This window comes from Electrona antarctica, assembly GCF_951216825.1.
Source record: "Electrona antarctica genome assembly, chromosome: 6".
Classification (NCBI taxonomy): Eukaryota; Metazoa; Chordata; class Actinopteri; order Myctophiformes; family Myctophidae; genus Electrona; species Electrona antarctica.
In genome coordinates, this window is record NC_136811.1 from 27,481,806 (window position 1) to 27,502,055 (window position 20,250).

The window sequence follows — 20,250 nt, forward strand, 5'->3', positions numbered from 1 at the left end:
TGGGGGGGGGGGCATGTTAATGTGTGGTGGCACCGGTCCACAACACACAAAATACAACAGTGTCGGCGTTTGTTACAGTACACAATGTGTGTTTCCCATTCAATCGGGTCTACTCTGTTTGTCATGCTCAAAAATGTTCGCCTGTCTTTCTGTCGGAGGCAGCGCCGTGCATAGATATATGGCGCCGTGTAGATGAGAGAGTTGCGACAACCCCGTTCACTGTTTATTCACGGAGCTTCATGAGTCACTGAACGGTATGTTGTCGTCACTCTCTCTCTCTAAACGGCTCTGGTCTCCAGGCTGCGCTCCGCTCAGCGCTCGTCTCTGAGCAAGATGGCGGCGCCCGTCAGACTGTGTTGTTGTTAGTTACAAACTAGTGGTTCTACAACGAGTCCTACGTGGATTTTATCGTTTATAGCGTAGGATGAGGTCGCATGCGGCCATGCAAAATGATAGTGTCCGTAGATTATTTGTTTTACCGCAATTTTTTTCCGCGATTTTTTTTTCACGTGGATTATTATTACTGTACGCTGAGTACAGTAGTGCATCCCGTGGACACAGAGGTTTTGGTGAAGTGCGGCCCAAAACTATAAAGTGCGTTTTGGGACGCAAAACGCACCCTATTTACATCACTGCTGTATGAACCTCACTTAACTGGCTCCCAGACTATCCTGTATGAACCCTTAACTGGCTCCCAGACTATCCTGTATGAACCCTTAACTGGCTCCCAGACTATCCTGTATGAACCTCACTTAACTGGCTCCCAGACTATCCTGTATGAACCCTTAACTAGCTCCCAGACTATCCTGTATGAACCCTTCTGGCTCCCAGACTATCCTGTATGAACCCTTAACTGGCTCCCAGACTACCCTGTATGAACCCTTAACTGGCTCCCAGACTATCCTGTATGAACCTCACTTAACTGGCTCCCAGACTATCCTGTATGAACCCTTCTGGCTCCCAGACTATCCTGTATGAACCCTTAACTGGCTCCCAGACTATCCTGTATGAACCTCACTTAACTGGCTCCCAGACTATCCTGTATGAACCTCACTTAACTGGCTCCCAGACTATCCTGTATGAACCCTTCTGGCTCCCAGACTATCCTGTATGAACCCTTCTGGCTCCCAGACTATCCTGTATGAACCCTTAACTGGCTCCCAGACTATCCTGTATGAACCCTTCTGGCTCCCAGACTATCCTGTATGAACCCTTAACTGGCTCCCAGACTATCCTGTATGAACCCTTAACTGGCTCCCAGACTATCCTGTATGAACCCTTAACTGGCTCCCAGACTACCCTGTATGAACCCTTAACTGGCTCCCAGACTATCCTGTATGAACCCTTAACTGGCTCCCAGACTATCCTGTATGAACCCTTAACTGGCTCCCAGACTATCCTGTATGAACCCTTAACTGGCTCCCAGACTATCCAGTATGAACCCTTAACTGGCTCCCAGACTATCCAGTATGAACCCTTAACTGGCTCCCAGACTATCCTGTATGAACCCTTAACTGGCTCCCAGACTATCCTGTATGAACCCTTAACTGGCTCCCAGACTATCCAGTATGAACCCTTAACTGGCTCCCAGACTATCCTGTAAGAACCCTTAACTGGCTCCCAGACTATCCTGTAAGAACCCTTAACTGGCTCCCAGACTATCCTGTATGAACCCTTAACTGGCTCCCAGACTATCCTGTATGAACCCTTAACTGGCTCCCAATATCCTGTATGAACACTCAGGAGCGGGCAGGAACTTGACCCATGTGCACTGCCACCCGGATTCATGTTCTTTGCTATATCGGGCACATTCACACATAGTGTTTTCAACAGGCAGAAGGTAAAAAAGTACAGGTGTGTGTGTGTGTGTGTGTGTGTGTGTGTGTGTGTGTGTGTGTGTGTGTGTGTGTGTGTGTGTGTGTGTGTGTGTGTGTGTGTGTGTGTGTGTGTGCGTGCGCGCGTGCGTGCGTGCGTGCGAGTACGTGCGTGCGTGCGTGCGTGTGCAAAATATAATAAAAACCCCAAAACAAAGTGACAAGACAAGTAATATAAGGCCTGAGCCTTAGAACAACACCACACAGAAACATTTTAATTTGTCCTTTTGTAACTCCCAGGGTGAACAAAATACAAATGTAATCAAATCCATTTGGCTACATTTGTACACTCGGTGGCAGTGGCTCAAGAGATACCGTAGAGGGGCCATTTGGGAAAATCTGAAGTTTCCTGGTTCAATCCCCAGCTTCCCCATGGTTAGTGTTGAAGAGTGCCCTTGAACAAGACACAACAACACTTAACTGCTCCTAATGTTGGTACCTTGCATGGTTTTCGTCAGCGTCAGTATGTGAATTAGTATGTGTATGTATTGCACATTGTAGCACATGGGATAGAATGAACTATATAAATGCTCCCATGTACCATTTAACCTGAGAGTTGTTTATACTTCATTGACCGGGGTTCTCCTGGGGCCTATTTGGTCCCCTAATTTCTTCCCCTCTAGACCCGAAATATCTTCGATAAAAGTTGCCAAAGATCACAATGCATTGCTTTGATATAGGTGGACCATTAGGCTATAATGTCTGCCTGTTATGGCAGGCCCAGAATTGGGACAATAAGGTTTGTGTGGTTAATGGATCCTGCAGACTGGTGGTTAACAGAGCTTGAGGAGACACAGACGGGTTGATTGATGGATTGTCATCAATGGAAGCATTGGAATTAGTGTGTGTCATAACCTTTTTATAACTAGCCCACTGAGATCACAGGGTCAGCACCACACACACACACACACACACACACACACACACACACACACACACACACACACACACACACACACACACACACACACACACACACACACACACACACACACACACACACACACACACACACACACACACACACACACACACACACACACACACACACACACACACACACACACACACACACACACACACACACACACACATCTGTAAACAACCTTCGAATGCTTGGGGACAGCCTTACACACAACCATAGGATTTAATTTGATTTAGATTGGGTATTTGCACACAGACACAAGCTCGTAAACACGCAAACGTGTGTACATAACAGAATCACATAAGCACGCACTGTCACAAACACAAAGCAAACCATGTGAAATTGATACAATCAGAGGTTCAAGGAGGTTCTGCTTAGAGCAAACACACACACACAATCACCACTGTCATCTACAATGACAGCAGGGAAGCAGTGGAAAATTTGAATTCATAGGTTCAGTTGAATATTTTATGAGCTGTGTGTATCCATGTGTGCATCCTCGTGTGTGTGTGTGTGTGTGTGTGTGTGTGTGTGTGTGTGTGTGTGTGTGTGTGTGTGTGTGTGTGTGTGCGTGTTGTACCCAGTGTTGATGGAGATAATTTCTATGAGTGGGTTCTTTCGGATTTTGGGCAGGTCTAATCGGGCCCCTCCAAGCCTTTTGCCTCCATCTTTCTTCTGACTCAAGAGACGAACTGAGTGACCTGCAAAAGAACAGACAGAGATATTAACAAAAGAGACAACTAGGTATGTCTACAAAATTATGTGTGCGCACGCACGCACGCACGCACGCACGCACGCACGCACGCACGCACGCACGCACGCACGCACGCACGCACGCACGCACGCACGCGGTACTTCAGTTGAATGTACTTTATCAGAGTGCCGTTGTGATCTCTCGTTGTGGGCACTGGCATAACAACCCAAATGAAAAATACAACTTCAAATCTACTATCAGCAACTTCATATCGTAGATCAGGGCACTGAAAATGGTGGAAGGAAGGCAAGATAGCGACATCTGTGAGTGATAGGGAATCGTGACATTCCACAAATAAAACAGTTTCATTACTTGTCTATACACCAGTATACTGCCCTGTGACCAAACCCCTGAATCTACTTCTGTTCCGCTTGAGAGAATGGTGAGGTGTGGTGGTCTGTGTGTCGGGCCGTCCGTCCACCACTTCTCAAACTGAATATCTTGAAGACTACTGTACTGGCTGGATTGCCATGGAATTTACTGTGCACTTTCATGCTCCCATTAATTTTTGGTGATCCCATGGGCTTTCCGCTAACACCACCCGTAGGCCAAAATCTCCACTTGCACACACAATATTTCAAAATTGAATGGGTAGATTGCCATGAAACTTGCTGATGCACATTTGCGCTCCCGGGTGCATGAACCCTAACCATTTGAATGATCCCATGACCTTTCCTCAAGATCCAAAATGACAAGTTTTCACACAACATATTTCAAAACCAAAAGGCAATCTAAAGGCATGAACCCTACTAGCTATTTGGGTGAACATAATCTACAGTAGCACCACCCTTCGGCCAGAAGTGTCTGGTCGTATGAGCAGTAAGACCTCAACTCTAGGGAATGCTAGTAGCAGGGCTTTTAAACTCGTAGGGTCCCAGATGATCTATTAGATGATCTATAGCACACAATCTAAAACACAGGGCACAACTGCATTCAGGGTATTTCTGCCCTAATTTCGACTGTTATTTAAGGCAGGACACAAGTAATAAAGTGTCAACTACAATTATTTGAAATAATACATACTCTCCTCACCGCTTGTCTTTTTCTTTTTTCTTTTTTCTCAGAAATGTCATCTACCATGTTGAACATGAGTATTATTGTGTTGGATTTTAATGGACTTAAATTGAAGCAGGTGGACCAGATGTGGCCATGTACCTGGTCGAAGTTCCTCCTGTAGCCTATATCCAAGAGACATCTACAGTATGACATCTTGACATATCAACTTAAAAATCTTAAAATGCTCACTCTCAGTAAGGGTACTTTTTAAACGTATTAAAGCATGATGGATGGGTGGGTGCTCCGTGTGTCGGGAGCGCTGGATTTCATTCTGAACTGTTACAGCAGCCTCACACTGTCTAAACCAGTGGTTCTCAAACTTTTCAGGCCGTGACCCCCCAGAATAATCATATTTGAACTGGGGGGAACCCCCCCACCCTGATAAGCACTTGGAATGTAGGAGTTGAGGTATTCAATTTTGGATCTACAATCTCACAAGGCGCCTTGCGAGATTGTAGATCCACTATTTTCACAATTTTCGCCTCTTATATTATTCTTTGACAATTTGTTTGATCAAACATTCAGTTTGAATGTTTGATCAGTTTTTATTGTATAGTTTGCTGATTACTTTAGATGCAGTTTTCATGCTATTTTTTAGGTATTAAAGAAGTCCAACCCACAGGTTAAATAATATATGTGCTGTCACTGATCCCGGCAGTTAGTCTAAGGCCGAACAAAATAATACTTTGGTCTCCGGTTGCCGACAGACTCTATTGGCACCCAGATGATTTTATTGGCATTTGGTAAAAAAAATAATAAAAAGGGAAAAAAAAGTCAAAATCCGACCGAGTCAGAACAAAAAGGTCTTTATATATTATGGATATATATGCAGACCAACAAAACGTACACCTGCCCAAAGCCAAAGTAGCCCAGAACAAAAAGGAGGAGTTGTTTAACGACATACTCGACTTACTACGAGAGAGAAAAGTCGGCTTCTCCGTCCCGGAGAGCACGACGGGTAGATCCCATCTGCTGACTGTAAGTTCAGTTGATGTTACTGTGTACTGGTTTGTCTTGCGCTGATTTGAATGAAAACACTGGCGTGCAATTATACTTTATATACGGATCTCGACAACAGTGTTGACCTTAACGAGGTGAAAGCAAACTAGCAAAGCTAAAATCAAATTAATATAAGGTTTAAAGCAACCATGACAACTCTCCTGTGTATCCCATTCCCCACACGTGGATAAAGAAGAGAGAGAAGTAGGAGCTGTTTATAAGTGCATTGAGTGTCGCACCGTATATATATATATATATATATATATATATATATTCCATTCAGCCAAGACCGGTACATGCATCTGCTTCTGCTAAAACTGATGATTGTGTGTAAAAAAACAAATGATCCGTTTGGTTAATTTTAAATGCACGCACACTGAGGAGACGAGAAGAGACAAGACTTTTTTTTTCTCTCTCACCCTCTACTGCAGCGTGCAGCCTGCAGGGAGGCTCTCTCTCTGTCTGTCTGTGTCTCTCTCTCTTTCTCTCTCTCTCGCGCTTTAATCATAAAATGGTAATTGGTCAATACGTTACATTATTTCTATATAGTCCACAATTGTATGTCTGCCTGGCTGGGTCGGGTCTCTCGGAATGTCGGAAATAATCGGATCTCGGTCGGACTCGGCACCGCAATTTGAAAGAAATCTAAAAAAAAAATCTTGCTACCCATCCTTCCTGCGAAATATTATTTTGTTAGGCCTAACTACAGAATGGTATAAAACACAATCACTTTGTTACACTCGCTGTGTGTAAGATACCAATGTGCCAGACCACACCTCATTTGAACACGTCCATTGGCACTATACTGATAATATACTGATAACAAGTGTAGCAGAGTAAAAATATAAATGGTGTATTTATATAGCGCTTTTATCCAAAGAGCTTTAAATTCACACACACATTCATACAGCGATGGCAGAGGAAACCATGCAAGGCACCAACCTGCTCATCAGGAGCAATTAGGGGTTCAACTTCAGAGTCTTGCTCAAGGACACTTCCACACTAACTCTGGGGGAGCCCGGGATCAACTGGGAACCTCACAGTTCCCATCTGGCCTCCTTACCAGCCACTCTACCCCTGAGCCACTGCCGCCCCACTAATATTACCCAGTTTGGTTGGTTCACAATTTTCTACTCAAGATAAAAAATTGGATGAAAGCCTAGCACTAGCCAATACGTTGTGATGTCAGATGACAAGCAAGCTCTGTGTGTGTGTGTGTGTGTGTGTGTGTGTGTGTGTGTGTGTTAGAAGGAGCCGCTCAGGGGTGTTATTGTCTTCCTGTTTTTCATCCCTTTTTACACTAGTCCCTTGGGGGGCGGGCTTAGGGCAGAAAGGAAGGGCTATCGATTGGTAGATAAAAATGACAATCTGCCCCCGAAGGAGGACAAAGAGCCAATCGGCGAAGCGTGACCAGTCGTAATATCCCAGGTACAAGCGAGGAAATGAGAAAACTTCCCTCATGGAAAACAACTGGGATTTAGCAGTCGGATTCCATCTAGCCTCGCTATCGTCCAATCCGTCCCGAGACTGGTCAAGGATCGTAATGGAAAAAGCAGATTGGGAATTAGCACTATTCTCATCCTTCCTTTCAACTGTCTGTCTATCTATTCATCCATCCCTCCCTCCGTTTATCCTTCATTCAATCCATCTATCCATCCCTCCACTCCAGAGGTCTCTCACACAAACAGTGTAAACACCTTACATGAGAATGGAAGGAATGAAGGAAACAGAGAAAGTACAAAGCAGAGATGCGTGAATGAAAATGAGAAATAATAAGTAAAAGAAGTCAACAATCACACTGGGGATATAAAACCCATCAAAACAACTTCCCCAAAGTGCCAATGGTACATTTGGTTTCTATACTTCATTTTAGCAGGGAACCTCCTTGAGGACCCCTGGGGGTCCCTGGTTCACTTTGAGAACAAGTAGCCATTGCATTGTTGTTTTTTATTTGTTTTTATTTATATTATTAACAAGCAATTAACATGGTGTGGTGACATATTTCCTGATATTTTCCAAGAATATTGTTTTTATCCCGCTCTATCCATTCTTACATAAACTGCAGAAATCCTGTGAGAATGATTATAAGTCAAGAAATAATCTCAGTACCAGCATGGAGTCACTGCAGGAGATCCTCCATATCTAAATTCAATATCAGAAGTCTGGGCATCATGAATGTGTGTGTGTGTGTGTGTGTGTGTGTGTGTGTGTGTGTGTGTGTGTGTGTGTGTGTGTGTGTGTGTGTGTGTGTGTGTGTGTGTGTGTGTGTGTGTGTGTGTAAACATGGTGACTGCTGTAAGCAAAACAGAGGAAGGCTTTCAGTCCCGCTATGACTATTTGTCATCATAATTACACAGTTTACAGGAAGTGACCTCCGAGGAAGCAATGATCACACAAACACAAATATGTATCTCATTTTCTTGTTGCCGACCAGCCTTCTCTCCGCCCTCTTCTTTTCTGTTGTCATCTCTCCCTCTTCCCCCCCTTTGTTCTCCTCTGTCTTCTATTAATCCATTCTGGACGGGAACCCCTTTGGGTGTTTTAAACATTATGTTATAATTTAGCTATTGAAAAATAGCAGATCTACAAGCTCATAGCACGCCACCGAGTGGCGCGCTATGAGCTTGTAGGTCTGCTATTTTTGAAAAATCGTGAAAATATTTATTTCAGAAAACTGGAGGATTTAGAAGAATCTTTTAAAATTTCGAGGTCAGGCCTAAATGGGTTAATGGGAGTGGACATAAATCCTTCCTTCCAGTCGTACAGTAATGGCATATTATAACATCACCTACTACAGAAGGGAAGAGAGAGGAGAGGGGGGGGAGGGAGTTGAATCAAGGGTGATGCAGACAGATGGACAAACCACCCTTGCAGAGATCTGTTAAACAAGTGATTACTGAAGCCTCTATTGGACAAAGTATTGACTAGATATAAAGGATGGATACATGGAAAGGGGAAGGGGACAGGGAGATAAAATGATGACATATTGACCTGTGTGCGATGTCTCATCGTAACTTATGTCTCCTGTCCCCTGTTCTCATAAAGAATCTTCCCAGGACAGAACAGCTAGAGAGGAGGGAAGTAGGGCTGGATAAACAGATGAAATAACAGTAGGGAAGGAGGTATAGTGGAGGACAGGGGCCTGTTGTGAGCTTTTATCCTCCAGCTATGTTGACATCATCATCATGTGTGTTTGATGTTTATTACATATCATTCTATCATCATTTCCATTGTCCTTCGCTGTGCGTAAACGTTTCCAACCTTTGTTCAGGCAAACCTCCGGAGACTCTGAAGTTGATGACCAAATGATTCATTAAAGGACCACAATGGAAACAAGCTCCAGAGCTTCATTGTTTCATCCAGATTTTTTTTTTACATTTCCAGACACCTAGAGACTGGTGGCCGTTCACAGGAACAAAAGATGTTTATTGAAAATGGCAGTGATCATATTTTTTTCCCACTGTGTTCCAAACGTGATAATTAACTCCTTAATACCTGGACTTCCACCTCCTTTGCTCCCTGACCTCACCATCACCACCTTCTCTTCCCATCTCGCTCCCCTTCCTCCAATTATCCACCTCCTCTATTTCAGCATCTAGACAAGCAAACAGTATATGTTTGTCCTGGTGAAATATGGATCAGAGGGTTATGTGGAGGCGTTACAGCCACTGGTCTGAAGCTAAAGAGATACATTAACCTGGCCTCGTCTTTCTCGCTCGCTCGCACGCACACGCACACAAAGCATATACGAGTTATCCAAGGTTAGCATCTGCTACCCAGATCAGTATGGAGAGAAAGAGAGAGAGAGAGGGAGAGATAGCAAGAGAGACACAGAGAGAGAGAGAGATAGAGACAAGAAAGAGAGAGACATGAGAGATACAGAGACAGACAGATAGAGAGAGAGACAGTCAGAGAGAGAAATACATATAGGAAAAAACTGAAGACATCCAAACTGTCCATTTCATAACAAACAAAAAGGCTACTCAAGTTATTTCCTAATGGAACGGAGCAGAGATCACTTCAATGGCAGATTGCTTGGAGAGAGAAGGCATGAATACAACCTTATTTCACCGGCTTTGTGTCGCGTGGCCTTACTCAGTTTCTATGTTGCTGAACCGCTAGCTAGACAATGGTACCTTCTCCTCTAGTCTGACTTGCACAGCAGGGATGATGTGTTTTTCTCTTTTAAGAATCCCAGGAGCCCAACAGTATTCAATAAGACCGGCTAGAGAATATGAGATTCCACAACCCCTAAGAGAGGCTGCTTTACAAATGCCTTCATTAATTGCCCAAAATGGGGCTGTGCAACAGCTGCATTTTACTCTTCAAACTACCATTGGACTGTCTTCATATATTGTGACAGCTACACTTATCAAACAGGAAAATGTGTGTGCAGACCTTCACTAATAGATTGGAGCAGAGATCATTGCCATAGAAGATTGCTTTCTGGCAGCAGTCTAAGCGTGAATAACGTGAATAACCCCCAAAGATCAAAAGCTAGTGAATACAGCAAGCAACGCTATTACACACTGTCCCGGGTAGCGGTTGTTATCATCCTTAAATGGGCATAAAAGCCAACTGGGTGGCCTTGTAAACATGTTTATTCACATGCGTGCCATTACCGATTTCTTTCACATAGCTGGTATTGCAGTGAAAGCATTGAAGATGTAGCCAAAGGCCCGCTTGTTAGCGAGCTGTGTTCCGAGTTGTGTCACCGTTAATAATGCCACAGACAGCGGTGGTGGCCTAAAGGTTAGAGACAGGGGCTTATGACTGGAGTAATGTCGTCTCCCTTCCACAACAGCTACCATGATCAAGGTGGCCTTCAGCCAGGCAGCCAACCTCCCACCTACGGGCATCACACACATGCCAACATTCTGGGGGGCACAATTATTATTCAAAAGAAAAAAGAAAGCAAATAGTGACAGGATTTTCTGACATACTGTATAACACTTTGGGGGGATTATTTTAAAACTTCCACTAAATCAGCTCTTTTTTAAGCTCAGTAATCTCCCACTCTAGGGTACAAATACTGTTTCATGTATTTAAACATATGTTAAGGGGCATAAATGCAGATACAAATACAATATCCACATTGGCACATTAATTAAAGAGTGCATACAATCACAGATTAAATGACCCTGCATGTCAACATGACAACAGTATTATAAACTAGAAAAAGTGCCCTTCGGGGCACATGTCTCCACCAAGAGGATAGGGAGTGTGTGTGATGTTTGGCAAAATGTTTAGGAGTAATATAAACATGTTTTTTTGTTTGTTTGTTTTTTTTAAACAACTTTCTTCATTTTGTTGAGGAAATGCAGAGCCAGATCACTCATAGCATCTCTGAGGTTGGAATTCTGGATGAGCAGGACATGTGCAGCATTTTGTACAAAACGGGCCACTCCTGAAAACTTTGGAAGGCAATCTTAGCCAATTAGTGTAGAATCTGAGAAATCCAACAGACTCGTCTTGATCACATGACTACAGAGATCATGTGTACCGGTTTGTGTGAGATTTGGATGAAATCTGTGCGACTAACAATGTGTTTTGCAGAAATCAGCCTCATGGTGGCGCTATAACCGGCAGATGTGGAGGGATGCAGGGAAAATGTTTTTCCATGGCCTCTAGGGAGTGCGCATACAGTACATAAGATGTATACAGATCTTATAGGTAAAAACAGGAATTGCCCTGTTATAGCGCCACCGTGAGGTTGATTTGGAAAAAATTAGTGGCATGTCGTCCTCGGCCTAGTGGAAATGTGTGTGTATAATTTCACGTAAATTGCACACTGTGTTTGTGATTTGTGGCATTTTGTTCGAAACGGACCAATCATGTGAGCTTTGGAAGCCAATCTTAGCCAATCAGGATGGAAGATGGGAAATGATGCAGATCTGTGTTGATCACATGACATATGGAGATAGTGTATAACGAGTTGTGTGATGTGTGGATAAAATGTGTACGAGTAATCTACAGAAATGTGTTTTGCCTAAATCGGCCTCATGGTGGCGCTATAACAGGCCGTTGAAGAATATTTGGGGCAGAGGTTCGTCGTTGGCATCCAGGGAGTGTGTGTGCAAAGTTTGGCATGGATCGGGCCAACGGTGCCGGAGATTAGCTGGTAACGGACGGACGGAAGGACGGACACACGCACACACACACGGACGGAGTGCAAAACATACTCTCTCCCCATGCCTTCGGCCTGATGGAGACAATTATTGTATTTTCAAACACACACTACATCTTGCACTATCAAGTTCCTGATTGAGGACACACAGGGATGATGTTGTTTTTGTTTCCTTTTGTTTTTTGAGGGGCTCCTATATCCAGCTATTGGTGTCTCTCCACATACTTTGTCCTACACAAACACTAAATTCCCATTGACAATGAATGGAGAATTTTACGTCATAGTGTCTGAGCAAATAGACAGTGTCTATTTTACGCCATGATGTACGATGATGAGAGCGCCCCTCACTTCACACAGGTGTGTTTTATAATAATGAGATTTTCCTCTGAATCTTAACCTGTAAATATCAATTGGAATGCAGTCTTTTGTTACTATTAACTTAAATACTCTTAATGAAAGGGACCTGAGTTGCAACTGCAGTTGCACTGCTTCAAGGACAACTTTTCAACCTATCTTCATATAATTGGTCCTTACTAATGTTCATGAAAAAATGCCACAATTATTTTCTACTCGGTCTGTGTCTCATGGGAGGGCTGTTCAGAAACCTGTCCACCAGTGACATCATCAATGGAATCCAAGCTAATAGAAACTGCAGTCTTTCTATTCCTGAAAAGTTGCAATGCAATATTGGATAATAAAAATCTAAATGTTTTTAAAAACAAAATCTTGTTTAAAATAAAATCTGCGTAACGATGATGTCACTGGTGGACGGGTTTCTGAACTGCCCACAACCCTCCTATGAGACAGACACAGTAGGGGGAAAAAATCTATTTTATCATTAACATTAGTGAGGACCAATTATATGAAGAAAAGTTGAAAAGTGGTGAAGTGGTCCTTTAACCCAAGCCCAAAAATAACCCGATCTAAAAAACCCACAGCGTGTCGCAAGCTTGTAGATCGGCTACTATCACTTCAAATATGAATAATCGAATGCAATCATTTTACAATAATAATAATAGTAATACCAAGTGTGAAATTCAAATGTTGCTTTAAAATGTAAATGTTATGAATTAAGTTTCAAACTATTCTGTACAACCATAAATATGGACAGACTTGTACAAACAGAGCTCTGTATGAAGCAGTGCAGTAGGCAAGTGAATATTAGTGCTAGTATCCCCACAGTACTGTTGCAGTTCAACATTTTCAGAAACAGTGCAAACGTAATAAATATAGTCTCATCTGGAGGAATAGAAACAAAATGCCCTTACTCCTGGCATGTGTGGAAACTTCACAGACAACAGAAGCACATACTGTATATTTAGTGAATAGCACTACAATTAGTAATATTAAATCCTCCATGACTTCGAGGTCTGCTCTGGTCTGCGTGCTGAAATAACAGCTCTCAGGTTTTATAGTAGCTCATAAAAAAAACCTAATGATACTGGGGAAATGACCTTCTATGGACAGAGGAAATTAAGAGGAGAGAATAATGAGTGCAAGGAAAGAATGAAGGAGGGAGAGAATGCAATGAAAGGATAGAAGTCAGAGAAGAAGGGTGGGATATTTGAAGGACAATAAACATCCAGAGAAGGCCAATCCGTACCCCAAACTCCCCAGCTAGCTCAGCTGTGTGCGTGCGTGCGTGCGTGCGTGCGTTGCCAGAGGGTTAGGGATTGATGACACATTGTAAAATTAAAAAACAGCTCAGCGTCCTTCGTTACAGAGGCAGACATGTTAATGTGTGCTCTCATACTCACACGAAAAGCTAAATCGCTCTCTTCTTCATTAGAGAAACATTGGGGGTTTGTCACAGCTACACGCACACACGCACGCATGCACACAAAATTCTGGTTCGTATTAGCAATTAAGAACACTGCTTCAGTAAGAATTTAACTAGCAGACCTAATCACTATCAGACGTCTTTTCCTGTCAGGCTGTAAGAAAGCCTGACAAATGGTAAATGGGCGGCATTTATATAGCGCTCCGCTAGTCTCCTTGTCACTCAAAGAGCTTTACGATGCATGCCTCACAGTCATGAGCCATGCTAGACACCAACCTACTCATCTGGAGTAGTTAGGGGTTCAGTGTCTTGCTCAAGGACACTTCGACAAGATGCAGGGCTTAAAGCCAAACAAATTTCCAAGACTGAATTTTTTTTTTTGCAAATCTGCACTGATCTCATTAAATGACAAATTGGTTGGTTAAATCCCATTGGTTGTGTGTTTGACTGTACCCTGTACTGATTAGATTTCTGTTTGACTGTACCCTGTACTGATTAGATTTCTGTTTGACTGTACCCTGTACTGATTACATTTCTGTTTGACTGTACCCTGTACTGATTACATTTCTGTTTGACTGTACCCTGTACTGATTACATTTCTGACAATAAAGTATTCAATCAATCAATCAATTACTCATATTCTTATTTTTGTACCATCCATTCATCAACCAAGAAACTCACACTGCACATTCACCTATTCATTCATTCACCAAAAGAAATCACACCTGTGTGAAGTCAGGGGCACTCTTATCATACATCACATTCCATGCTCAACCAATCAAATCATCACAAATGTCATTCCAGCCAATCACTTTTGGCATCTTCACTTTTCGGTCTTCAATGTTTGTTTACACAAACACGAAAATGTACCTGTTCATTGTGTGTGTGTGTGTGTGTGTGTGTGTGTGTGTGTGTGTGTGTGTGTGTGTGTGTGTGTGTGTGTGTGTGGTCATACCTTTGACAGCCTCATCTACGACTTCCACCACACGATCGATCTGTTGAACCTGAAATACACACAAGAGGTTATTGATAACATAATATGTACACATGATCAACAACACAATATTGTGGACAATTCGCAGACACAAAATCTCTCTCTCTCACACGCACACACGCACACACAGTGATATAGATTTATTCTACCCCATCAAGTGTGTATGTGACTGTAAGACCACTTTATATTAGTTATCGACAGAATCTCAGTTTGAATGATTGGAGATCAACTGCTGGAAGAGACAGTGGTAGGAAGAGAGACTACAAAATACAACAGAGAAGGATAAGTGCAAGCCCCTGACAGAAGCAATACAGGCAAGCTAAACAATACAGGTACAGTAAGCATACAGTACATACCCTAGACAGGTACAGAAAGCGAAAGAACCAAAGATAAGAAACAGACAGACACACATATACTGGAGATAATGGCTTATAATTAGGAAAGGGGAACAAAGTAGAGACAATAAGCAATGCTCCTCAATATGGTCCAAGCTGGGTCATAAAAAGTATCATAAAGAGAGATACTAATCTATTGATAGCACGATGACTTTACCAAACCACTGTTCCCAAGGTAGACATGACAGGGGAAGGAGCAAGCGGGGGTGGGGTGTGTGGGATAGAGAAGAAAGTGGGAAATAAAAAGAGTTGAGGCAGGAAGTGGGACGATCCATTATTACTCCAGTTTCATTCCCACCCTGGTCTCTTCAATCTGATCTTCACACATTCTATTCTTAGAGGTGACATTCTGTGCCCCGGCATCCACACGCTACATCTCCAGGACAATTACTTCCAACACAGAGCAACCCTTCTAAGATGAATGAACGCGCGCACACGCACACACGCACACACACACACACACACACACACACACACACACACACGGTAAGCACCAGAACAAGTCAATCTATTTTCTTCTAATGACCAGGCTATGGGTCTATTCAGAACAGCAGTGGGCAGCCACAGGAGACTGCACTTAGTTGTTCACTGAAGGAACACTTCAGAAAGAAGGAACACTATTATTTCCTGGATAAAATAAAATGGATAAAATAGGAAGAAATGCAAGACAAAGCAAGAGAGAAAGAGAGCGATGAATGCACCAGTCTGTGAGCTTTATTTCCATTACATCTAATCCTAATATGTCAAACCTTGTGATCTCCCCTAACAGCTGCCAGATAATGGGATGTCTACATCAGTGGTTCCCAAACTTTTTCATGTCAAGGACCCCCAAATTGACACTAATTAGCCTGCGGACCCCCATTTGAAGAGATATGCCAGAGACCCCCATAAGAGAAGATGTTAACGGCTCTAGCAGTGATTCTCAACCCGTTTCATTTCAAGTACAATTAGTGTAAAGACCCCCATTTAATGGCATTTCTTATATCTGGGACCCCCAATTTATATATTGTAAAAACAATGTTAATTTAACTCTGAGAGTGTACAAATGGATGTTCCATGTGTTGTGTACACTCTCAGAGTTACAGACCCATAAGGGTCCATTTGGTTCCAAACTATCATTTAGCTGGGAACCTCCTGAAACTCCCTCAAGGACCCCTGGGGGTCCCCGGACCTTGGTGGAGCATCAACTCTCAGTGAGTCGGATTGGAACTACACAGTGAATAAAGCCCCATCACAATGCAACCGTCAAAGAGCCAGAGCACCATGGGGTCCTACTGTACATACAGTATAAGCAAGAGCATGGTAGGAATTGGAGAGAATTATTAACCCATTTAGGGTTATCTTCTAAATCCACCAGTTTTCTGAAATAAATATTTTCACGATTTTTTTAAAAATAGCAGACCTACAAGCTCGTAGCGCGCCACTCGGTGGCGCGCTATGAGCTTGTAGATCTGCTATTTTTCAATAGCTAAATTATAACATAATGTTTAAAACACCAAAAGGGGTTCCCGCCCAAAATGGGTTAAAGACAAAAACTTTGTTGGTTAATGATAATATGCAATGGTATGCTTGGAACGAAAAAATCCCAAGCAATTCTCCTTATGTTTAAACCTTCTGAATACTGACATTTACTGCATGCATCACTTTAAAAGACTCAGTCGGGACACTCTTTCTATCTTTAATCCAGTCTATTCAAACAAATACTTGATGGACCCATCATGGCCTACTTTATCGTATGACCCAAAGAATTAGGCGGTCATATACTGTATATATCCAACCAAACATAGGAACAAACTGATTATTCTGGATGGTGAGATTTGTGTGTTCGCTTTGTTGTCATCGTGTTCCCATTGTAATGCTACGTTTACCTAGCCAACAGCATACTGTGTATGTGTGTGTGTGTGATGTGGTTTACATACAAGAGGAGACATGTTCAGTACAGAAAGAGATGAATCACTGTGGGCTTGCGTGACTTTTTGTTTGCTTTGCATTTGAAGCTCTCCTTCCCATTGATTCAAGCAAACATTATACACAAGCGGAAAAAGCTGACACAAGTAGACACATACAGTACATGCACGCTCAGTCCCATACATGGACCAATACACACACTAGTTATTAAACATGAGTGAATGAAACAGGTGATGGCAGTTTTTATTTTTGTCTCCCACTCCCTTCACTCCATCCGTTACAGCAATCACATCATGCAAATTAGTCTCAGGTTATTTGCATGTGTTATTTGCATATCCCACCAACTGTCAATGACGTTCCACGGCTGATTTTAACTTCCAAGGATACATGGGGGCTGTGTGTCCTTGTGAACGACGTGCATGTATATATGGCTTTCTGAGTTTGCGAGTGCCCCATGCGTGTGCGCGTGCGTGCCTGAGTGCACACATCCATCTATCCATCTGTGTGTATATCAATGCATAATTCAATCTAGTCTTGACAATGGAGAGGGCCTGCAGTGGTAAACTCACCAGCTGTTTCCACATCGGTCTGCCTGAAGGATGTTACACATACAAGCCTGTATAACTGAATGTAATTATATTACACATACATGCCACTTGATTTCTAAGTAATTATGTTACAGGCTGGCATGCCACATTTATTCAAATGTAATGACATTATTTATGGTAAAATATATGTAATGCAACATTTGAGGACCCCATGCTTTTTAAAACACAGTGGCAGTAAATGCCAATCAACATGGGATATTGAACTACAAAAACGGTAGGCCAACTGTTCAATTACTGTACAGGAAAACAAAAGCACATAATGGACTTAAATTAACATCTATGGAATTCAATTGTGGCAGCTTGACTATTTTGGAGCGTAAATTTAAGTTCACTACTGTATGCATTGATGGAGGACAACTTAGCAGTAGGTAATTAAATATACATTCTAAAACGGTTAGTCCCAATACTTGATTCTTATTGGCTGGTTTCTGATTAGACCACGTAGTAAATCCCACGATAATCCACAACTTCAATGACTTTATATCATTCCCAGCTGCGTTACATTGATCCCGCAGCTCTGTAGCTGAACTGTGGAAGGGGAGCACTTGATTGCCTTAGAAACCCTGGCCGCACGGGCGTCTAAGCACCTCATATGACTGTGAATGTGTGGCTCCGGGCGGCCTCGTAAAGACATCAAGCGCCTCATATTCCCCCGTCACAGAGACTGACCGAGTAAAAACCAAGGACTATTAATAGAGGACAGGAAGCGAAAACCGTACGGTGGACTACATGTTGCTCCCTGGAAGGAAAGAAACATGCGCAGTTGAGACCAAGGAAGCTGAACGCGGAAGTGTTGGCTGCATATAGCCCATTGCGAATGTTTCTTTCCTTCCAGGGAGCAACATGGAGTCCACCGTACGGTCTTCGCTTCCTGTCCTCTTTTAAGTCCTTGGTAAAAACAAGGAAGTGTGACTCGCTCTGGTGAGCGCAAAGCGTCGCAAAGTGTAGCTACTTTTGTGAATTAGGAATAGTTTTATGAGGATAATATTGCTATATGTTTGTAACCGTTTTAGAAACGCAATAAGCCACTCAAGGACTCAGGTTACCGGGTATTTTATAATGACTGAGAGGGTCGTTGACACTCTGCTACGCGTTGTGTCTCACTACGTCTCTCAGCCGTTGTGGCATATTGCTTTATTGGAACACTTCTAGAATGTTAGTCGGATTTTGTGTTACTATCACACATGTTCTGTGATATGGAGAATAACCGAAAATGTAAAATCCGAGATCCACATCAAACTGAACATGATTCAGTCTCTGATTATTCCCAACTGGTTCCATTTCATGTGAGAGGCAAATAAAACTCGGATACAGTTACGTTTCTTTTGCTGAGCTCTGGGCTGTCAGATGATGGTGAAATATCACACGTACTTAGAATACCACATGGAAATCATTAGGCCTAATTTTGTGAAGCACACTTACTTGCATTTGCAAGCCTTCTCTAATAATCCTGAAAGTAGATCTGAAAATGGAAACCATTAGATCACATACTCGGACATAATGTTCACCTGTTTAGAATAGTATCCATTATATATTATAACTTCTTTCTACGTTTTTTAAATATCAAAATCCCATCGTGATATGATTTTTTTCAACAATATTATAATGGCCTCCAGTCATCAATCGATCTTCCACACATATAAGATTCATTATGTTACCGACACCAGAGAGCCCGACATTGCGGCCGCATAAAACCAATCAAATTTTACAGCTAAATACACTGCACGTTCTTTTCTGAAAACATCTGTGGCAAAAAAGGATAATGCAGTATCTAACAGAATCTTGATTATTTTATGAACACTGCCAAATTCAACGTTTAAATCAAATTCATCCCATTGTTTTCTCTGTTTCGCTCCAAAATCTGATATGGATGTTACGTAGATACTCACAAAATATCATTTCAGCTAGACTTAAATTGAAATAGGAAAATCAGTTTGAGTTCACCCATTTAGTCTGTGCATGGCACAGGATAACAGGCAGACATTACAGACAATTTAAAATGTAGTAATGCTCTCATCCAAAGTGCATGGTTGGAGAGTGCCATGAACTCTAGTCAAACGACAGGTTAAGTGATCGAGTAATTAAAGTGCTAAAGAAACAAGTAGCACATGTACAGTATACATTTAGGGCACAGAATTTCAGGGCATCAAAGATAATTTGTGAAGCATTGTTTTGGGGGAGTATGCGTCACTGCCAGTAGCGGCTGCCTAAAACACCTTTTTTATAGCACCATCGATTTTCTCCATTGTTGTCCTGACTCCTGCTCACATTGGCGAGTCCCATGAGGTCAGTTCTGGGGAGTGTGTGCCTTGCTTGCAGCACCTCGTATAATTCCAGCTAGGCCTCTTTGTTGTCTGTGACCCTGTGTGTTCTCTAACCATCGCAGACAGGGGGCAGAGTGCACGCTGCCATCCTTTTAAGAGAACAGAGAACAGAGAGGACCCATGTGTCTCCAGGTTGCCAGCCAACAAAAGTCAGCTCTGCATTCACTTGTCCACCTCCTCTAACGATTGGACCCACCTCACTACAGGAGTCTGCACTGTTGATCTATCATCGCTGTCAGACACAAGTCCTTTCCCTCCATCTTCCTAGTTTTTTTCTTTCATAAATGATTGCCGACTTTTATACTTTGTCAAATGTATATGTGTCACACACAAGTAGCAAAAATAGGCAATCTACAAGCTCACACACGCGTGTCTAAATGTGATGTATTGTGAGCTTGTACAGTATAGATATGATATTTTTGCTACTTTTATTGGGCGAGGTGCGTTTGTATTGTAATTTGTAACCAATGAAAAGTAATGCTTTAGGACTTATTAGGTTTCCGCCC

At 42.5% G+C, this 20,250-nt stretch overlaps 1 protein-coding gene across 1 annotated transcript in view; it reads right to left on the reverse strand.

Moving 5' to 3' along the window:
- cdkal1 (CDK5 regulatory subunit associated protein 1-like 1) overlaps positions 1–20,250 on the reverse strand; it is a 366,940-nt gene that overhangs the window by 265,530 nt on the left and 81,160 nt on the right. The window contains exons 6-7 of the mRNA XM_079503511.1: positions 14,471–14,519; positions 3,380–3,500 (exon numbers count right to left, since the gene is read on the reverse strand). Of these exons, the coding sequence (XP_079359637.1) occupies positions 3,380–3,500; positions 14,471–14,519 (170 nt within the window). The remainder of the gene's footprint in view (positions 1–3,379; positions 3,501–14,470; positions 14,520–20,250) is intronic.